At 42.3% G+C, this 7,971-nt stretch overlaps 1 protein-coding gene across 1 annotated transcript; it reads left to right on the top strand.

Annotated features, from left to right (window-relative positions):
* Positions 1-6,579: 6,579 nt before the first annotated feature.
* On the top strand, positions 6,580-7,490 carry LOC131022124 (FCS-Like Zinc finger 3-like). Its single transcript, XM_057951534.1, has 2 exons — positions 6,580-6,888; positions 6,984-7,490. The coding sequence occupies exons 1-2, from the start codon at positions 6,767-6,769 to the stop codon at positions 7,183-7,185; spliced, it is 324 nt and encodes a 107-aa protein (XP_057807517.1). The 5' UTR covers positions 6,580-6,766; the 3' UTR covers positions 7,186-7,490.
* Positions 7,491-7,971: the final 481 nt, after the last annotated feature.

Genomic DNA, 7,971 nt, shown 5'->3' with positions numbered 1-7,971 from the left:
TCCAGGCTTCTTGTGGAGTCATTCCCCACACGCTCCTTGTCGGCGATCGGTTGGATAGGTACACCGCGCACGCCACTGCTTCGGCCCAAAACTCTTTAGGCAGATTCTTCGTCTTTAGCATGCTCCTTGCCATCTCCATGATTGTTCTGTTTTTTCTTTCCGCCACTCCGTTCTGTTGGGGGGATCTCGGAACTGTCAGGGGCCGCCGAATTCCATTTACTTCGCAAAATTCTAGAAACTCCCTTGACGTGAATTCTCCGCCTCGATCGGACCTCAGGGCCTTGATTTGTCGTCCGCTCTCCTTCTCGACGGCAGCTTTAAATTTCTTGAATGCATCAAATACTTCTGACTTCTGCTTCAAGAAATATACCCACGTTTTTCTAGAAAAATCATCAATGAATAGCAGAAAATAATTATTTTTACCGAGGGAGCTTGGATTTATCGGCCCACACACGTCAGCATGAATCAACTCCAGTGGCTTTTGAGCTCTTGAGCTTGACTCCTTTGGGAATGGCTTTCTGAACTGCTTCCCGAGTAGACAACCTTCGCAGAGTTGATCGGGATGTTTGATGGATGGTAAGCCTCTCACCATCTCTTTCTTTGATAGCAACTCCAAGCCACCAAAATTTAAGTGCCCAAACCGAAGATGCCACAACCAAGACTTATCTTGGTAACACGCTTTCAGGCATTTTGCCATGTCATTTCGAATATTCAGTAAGAACATTCTATTTTTAGACATTGGCACCTTGGCAATAAGATTATTTTTGGCATCTCTTATTGAAAGGTTATAATCTCTCATGTGAATATCATAACCTTTCTCTAAGAGTTGTCCCAAACTCAAGATATTATTTTTCATATTGGGCACGTAATAAACGTTGGAAATAAATTCATGATTTCCATTCTTCAAGCGAATTAAAATTTTTCCTTTTCCTTTAACTGGAATTTTAGATTCATCACCAAAGGAGACGTTGCCGCTTACCGACTCATCGAGCTCCACGAACATGCTTCTCTTCCCGCACATGTGGTTGCTTGCACCAGTGTCGAGGTACCACGTGTCATCTCTTCCAGCTTCTCCTTTATATGCCAGAAGCACACTACCATTTGCTTCGCTCGTGTTCTCGGCATAATTGGCCCTTTCTTCAATCCTTACTTTTTCACTTCTGCACTCGGAAGCATAGTGCCCAAATTTATGGCAATTATAACACTTTATTGAAGACTTATCGTACCTCGACTGCGGGTTGCTCCTCCCCCGACCACTTGTAAACTCATTTCTTTCACCACTGTTGACGAAGCCTCCTCGTCCTCGACCACGTCCACGTGCTCGGCCTCTGCCTCGATCTTGCCCTTGGCCATGTCCTCTCCCAGACTGTCCATAGCCATTGCTCGGACCTTCTTCTTTCTCTTTCGGGCTTACGTGCAACTTTAAAAGTTGCTCTGAAATTTCTTGCTTCTTCTTTTGCTTCTTCTCATATGCTTGCAGCGACCCCAACAAGAGATCGATCGTCATCTCCTCCAAATTTTTAGTTTCTTCAATCGTCACCACAATGTGCTCAAACTTTGGGGTTAGTGAGCGCAATATTTTCTCCATAATTCTTACATCCTCCAATTTTTCACCATTTCTTTTCATTTGATTAGACACCACCAAGACTCTTGAAAAATAATCCGAAATTGATTCGGACTCTTTCATATGCAAAGACTCAAACTCTCCTCTTAAAGTTTGAAGTCGTACCTTTTTTACTTGCTCTGCTCCTTTGCACGCGTTCTGGAGCTTCTCCCACGCTTCTTTGGCGGTGCTCGCGTTCGAGATTTTCTCGAAATCGTCGTCCCCCAGCGCTTGATAAATGAGACAGAGAGCCTTCTTGTCTCTCTTTCTCGCGTCTCGCAATCTATCCTTTTGTTGTTGGGATAGTGCGGCCTCGTCCTGCGGCTCCTCGTAGCCGTTCTCCACGATCTCCCAAACGTCGTGGGCTCCCAATAGCGCCTTCATCTTGATACTCCAATTGTCGAAGTTGCTCTTGTTGAGCATGGGGACTTGAAACGATTGTAAATTCGCCATACCACAAGCAGAATCTTGTGGCTCTGATACCACTTTGTTGGAATATAAGTATATATAATGGAGGATTTATTTAATTGGTAGAAGGAAATTTGGAGAAATTGGTTGTGGACGTGTGTGTGCTTAGGAATTTGAGTGGGGGGATTGGAGTTTGCTAACACAATCTTTTCTTCAATTCACTTCCTTCCAAACAATTGATACAACCTCCACATATATATAGTAGTCAAGTGAGAATTCTAGAATTCTCTTGATTTTTTCTATCTAGATTTTTCTACTTAAAATATCTTGATTCTAGATATTTCTAATACAAATATCTTCACTTACTTTTTCTAGAATTCTCTATATTTTTCTTTTAAAATATCTTCACTCAAAAAATCAAGTTTATTTTTATATTCCAACAACATGTTCAAACTTAAATTAGTCGAATATAACATCATAAATTTCAAAAATTTCAAACAATAATAACACACGATCGTGTACTCGGTCGTGGACACGATGGTGTGATTGTGGTCACGATCATGGCCATCGTGAACCACGATCGTGCCCTCCGTTTCTCCTGCCCGAACCCATCGCGGGCACGATGGGTGCCTCCCATCGTGATCATGATGGGAGGTTTCCATCGTGATCTCGACAAATAACATGGAATAAATCTCAATAAGTTTCAAAGTTGGGTAACGACGGGGAAGACACGACGCGAGGGCACGATCGTGCCCACGGTTGTGCCCACGGTGAGCTCCATCGTGAGGTGTCATTGTGGGCACGATCGTGTCCACGATGGTAGACTCACGACCATAGGCACGATGGCTCTCACGAGTCATCGTGTGGTTATTAAAATCATTTAATTTTGAATTTAAATATGATTATTGACTTGTTTAATGTATTATATTATGTTTAAAATCATAATTTAGCAATCAAGCTTGATTTGTAATCAAAATTAAACGAGTTGAGTTATATACATCGAGATCTATGAATATATACTTGGAAAATACTTATAACATTTCATGGAATGTTATATAGTTGTCATGACTCATTTCACAAAAACACTTAAATTATGTGTTTTAAGACTAAATGGTTTCATTAACTATGTATTAAAATGTTGTTTAGAAGATATATAACATGTTCAAACTTAAATTAGTCGAATATAACATCATAAATTTCAAAAATTTCAAACAATAATAACATACGATCGTGTACCTGGTGGACACGATGGTGTGATCGTGGTCACGATCGTGTCCATCGTGCCCTCCCATCGTCGTGTCCTCCGTCCCCCTCTCCCCCATCGTGTCCTCCCGTCCCCCCGGCCCCGTCGTGTCCTCCGTCCCCCGTTCCCCCCGTCATGTCCCCCGTCCCCCCGGCCCGTCGTGCCTTCGGCCCATCGATGGCCGTGATCGTGCAACGACCGTGCCCACGATGAACATCGACGGTCGTGCCCCCTGCCCACAATGGACACGATGGTCGGGGGACGGTCTTATCGGCTGAGACATTGCCATTGTGGGCACGACCGAGGGCACAATCGTGCCCTCGCGTCGTGGCCTTCGCCCCCTTCCCCGTTGTCCCCTCGCTCCTCGCCCCCCATCATAGCCTTCGCCCCCTTCCCACCCCCATCGCCCCTCGCCGGTCGCACCCCCCTCGTTCGTGCCATCGCCCATCGCCCTCTTCTCCATCGTGCGATTGTGGGCACGACGTGGGCGACGATCGTGCCCCGTTGCCGCAGCCCCCTTCACCTCGATCGTGCCATCGTCGTCGCCCGTTGTGGACGCGATGGGGGCTCCCATCGTGGACACGATGGTGCCGTCGTGGCCACGACCGTAGCCCACGATGGCTGCCATCGTGTCCACGATAGGGGCTCCCATCGTGATCACGATGGTGCCGTCGTGTCCATGACCGTGGCCCACGATGGCTGCCATCGTGTCCACGATGGGAGCCCCCATCGTGATCACGGCAGCCCCCATCGTGGCCACGATCGTGGCCATCGTGTCCGCGATCGTGGATACGGGTTTGACTTTGTCTTCAAGTGGTGGGGACCGTAAGGGCTGTTTTAGTCTTTTCACAGATTTTGGTATACAAAAGAGTTAGTTTTAAATAGGGGTTAAAAAACTTATCTTTTTTAAATTTTGGTATTTGTTTATTAGTTTCCTCTAATCGAATTCTAAAAACTTATACAAATAAATTTTAAATGAAAATCAAACTCCGTTCCGCTCCCATCGAAAATTGTCATACAATCCTTCGTACATTTTACTTCCTTCGTTCCACTATAAGTGATTTAAAACCTTTCGACAGAGAATTAAGAAGAATGTGTAAATCAGGGTCTATATTTATTTTAGGGATTAAATTTTTTTATTTATAGAAATAGATCACTTATAATGTGACGATCCAAAATAGAATACAGATCATTTTTTATGGGACGGATGGAGTACATAAATAGGTTTAATTTAATGAAGACCGGTCGAATTTAAATACGGTTGATCCAATAATTGAAAGCCATTATTATTATAGTTATAAAATAAAAGCGCACAAGTTTCAACGGAATGGGCAGGTCTTTAATTTTTCCCCACCAATAATAGACGATCACGTAAACGCCACCCTGCACCGGGACGCATCGCAGCCGTTGATCCCGTTGACCTCTCACACACAACGTACAGCTCATCAGCCACGTGTCCGTCCGCGGGGAAATTATCTGGTGCCTCGCTGGCGGCACCGCAGCGCCGCACGTGTGACGCGCAGGCACTAGAAGAAGAAGAAGGGGGCAGGCGCCCCCCCGGCGGAATATAGCGTGGTGGGTGCCCGCGGGCAGCGGGCAGAAGGAGACAGTGGCGTTGGAATCTGAGCCGTCGATGGGGCCCGCGCGGTCCCCTCCCGCGGGGGTGGGCTCCACCCGGTGATGATTTTGTTAAAATTCTTTTTAAGCGGATGGTGGGCCCCGGCTGCATATGTGCGTGGGGCCCGATCCGACGCAGCTCCAAGGTGTGCGATGGGGATAGGACAAAGAAAGTGTGGGGTCTTTTTTGCAATTATGGAATTTTGGGTGTCATGATTTGATGACGTGTGTTAGTGCTTTCTTTTTTAGAATGTGATTCTTTGCTTCTCCTTTTTCAGTAATTCCTTGTGCTCTCTTTTTTGCCAACCAAGTTGTTATTATTATTTTTTTCTTCCTATTTCTCTATTTTGATAGTTTGTCGAATAGGTTTGTGTGGGAATTATGGCCCTAACTAGATTAATTATGAGTTTTAATTGATAAGTATACATTTATGTTTTTTGGTGTAAAAGTGGTTGCATTCTTAAAACAAATAACTAGGAGTATTATATTTATGATGTAAGAGGGTAAAGTACACATCGAAATCGATATTTTTAGTATAAAAATAGCGTTGATAAAACAAAAACTACTCCCTTCCGTTCGTCAAAAGCATGCCATAATTGTCATTTTGGACGTTCATAAAGAGTATGTCACTTTTCTTTTTAGGACATGGTCTCACATCTTTTATTTATCATTTATCCTTACACATACCATTATTTACAGAAAAAATAATCTCTTATTCCATTTCAACCACTCATTTCATATAATGGTAGGACCATTTCCCCAGTACATAGAAATCACCAATCATTTTATTAAATCTCGTGTCCAGTTGAAGTGACATACTCTTAGGAGACGGAGGGAGTATTATATTTATGTAGGAGAGTAAACTATAAATCGAAATTTATATTTGTAGTATTTTATCCGACTTGGCATATTTAGTGTATCTTCTTTATTTCTTTTTTTAGGGTAAGTAACTTTTTTTATAACAAGTTGATAAAATAAATTACTCCCTCCGTCCCTGAAATAAGTTCATATTTTTCATTTTTAGGGCGTCTCCCAAATAAGTTCCTCTTTCTTTCCATTTTTGGACAACTACCCCACCACTAATAATACTTTATTTATTCTTACTCTTCACTTTTTCACCACTCCCAATACTAATTATACATTTTTTCACCTTTCCACCACTCCTAATATTAATTATAACATATTTTTATCCACTATCAATACGCTTTACCATTTTTCTTTAAAACTCGTGCCGTTCCCAAAAAGGAACTTATTTTGGAGACGGAGGGAGTATATTTTTTCCAAAAAAACTAAAGTAATTTTTGCCAATACGTACATGGGAGTAAAATGTACTTTTGTACTTATAAGTTACAAAGAACACTCAAAAGTATTGGCATGAGAAAAATCATTATCATTGGAGTAAAAGAAAATGTCCCACATTAAGTAATAAACCATATTATCTTAGTCTAAGTGGTGGTGAAGACCTTTAACCTCAAATTTTATCATGACGCAAAATTTATCTCTTTTACAAAAGTTGTAACTTTTTAATTTGCTAGCTGATGCAATGCACTACTGCCACAGGATCCAATCCCTTGGATTTGGGGGAAAAAAGCAAAATGCATTTTTTAAAATAGTATTGAGATTGACTCACCTACATCACATTCCACGATACAAAATTCCGACCAATAAACCACACCATCTCCACGACGTGGAGCGTTCTCATTGGTTGAGCCCATTTATCCAGGTAGTCCGCGTGACACCTGAGCGGAGCTCCTCCCCAGTCCATGGCCTCCCTTTTCCTATAAAACGCCACTTGCCCACATCGTATTGCTTCCCCTCCACTCGCAACTTTCTCACCCCCTATCAATTGCATCAATCCCACCACCGTCGCCACCACCGCCACCGCCGCTGCAACCATGGGCTCAGCCGCAGCATATTACTACACCGGATGCGAGCACGACTACCAACCGCACTTCCTCGATTCCTGCTCGCTCTGCCGCAGACCGCTCAGCCAAAACAGCGACATCTTCATGTACAGGTAAAATTAGGTCGCGATTTTGTGGATTGAAGCTCAATTGCAGCAATTTTTTGTTTTAGTGAGTTGTTAATTTGGGGATTGGAACGATTTTGCAGAGGGAACACGCCGTTCTGTAGCCAAGAGTGCAGACAGGAACAGATAGAGATGGATGAGGCGATGGAGAAGAAATGGAAGATGTCGTCGTCTTCCTCGTCGTCTTCGTCGAAGAGATCGAGCGCTGTGAGACAGACCTCCGACTCCGCCAAGGAATACGACACGAACAAAGCTGTACGGACGGGAACAGTGGCCGTCGCTTGACTCTTGAGATTAAAGTTCACTGCAAATAAGTATATATATATGTATATTGTATTTGAGAAGAAATTACTGATCACTTCCTCGATGAATTTCGCGAGAACTGGAGTTTGATCTGTAGAGAGAGATGGGTGCAGAAGAAGTCCGTACCAACAATTTTGTTTTTCCTTTTTTTTTTAATTTATATTTTTCATCTTTTTCCCCTTTTTCTTTTTTCTGGAATATGGCATCTGATTTGTGTATATGGTGGGGAAGGATTGAGAGTCCTTTATTTGGATGTCATGGGATATCATATAAATCTTGGTTAATCACCTCTGTTTTGGTTGCTGATTTGTTAATCACAAGAATTAATCTTGTGTTTTTTAGGTATGAATTTCTGGAAAGCCTTCTTTAAGATTCTAAGCTCAAAGCAGAATCTCAGAATATGTGAAACCTCGATATGTAGAATCCATGAAGAATTTTGAAGGATTTATTCAAATTACAATTTATGATATGAGTCGCCTTATATCATCATATTCATATTCAAGTTTTGAGACAAGAAGTCTTAGTTTAATTGGGCGATGCAAGCAAGAGCACACCTCGTGCTTTATTTTAATTTTTCTTTCTTGATCATGTCACATAGGTTTTGTATTTTCTTATATGATTGTATATATGAAACAAAATTAGGTTTGAAGGCATTTGCATAATTGCATGATTGCATCTCTTAAATTTACCAAAAAATTTGTGTAGTTTTACAGTGGTATTTTCGGTTGAGTAATGCTAAACAGTCACGTTGTGGCCACCCATAATTTA

Source organism: Salvia miltiorrhiza, chromosome 4 (genome assembly GCF_028751815.1).
Source record: "Salvia miltiorrhiza cultivar Shanhuang (shh) chromosome 4, IMPLAD_Smil_shh, whole genome shotgun sequence".
Lineage (NCBI taxonomy): Eukaryota > Viridiplantae > Streptophyta > Magnoliopsida > Lamiales > Lamiaceae > Salvia > Salvia miltiorrhiza.
The sequence above is the reverse complement of the archived record's forward strand: the minus strand, read 5'-3'. Positions and strand labels throughout refer to the sequence as shown.

What these genes read in the sequence shown, in the direction of transcription:
- LOC131022124 (XM_057951534.1), top strand. Translation starts at nt 6,767, where the DNA reads ATGGGCTCAGCCGCAGCATATTACTACACCGGATGCGAGCACGACTAC. An exon ending in AGCGACATCTTCATGTACAG is followed by an intron (nt 6,889 to 6,983) that starts GTAAAATTAGGT and finishes ACGATTTTGCAG; the next exon opens with AGGGAACACGCCGTTCTGTA.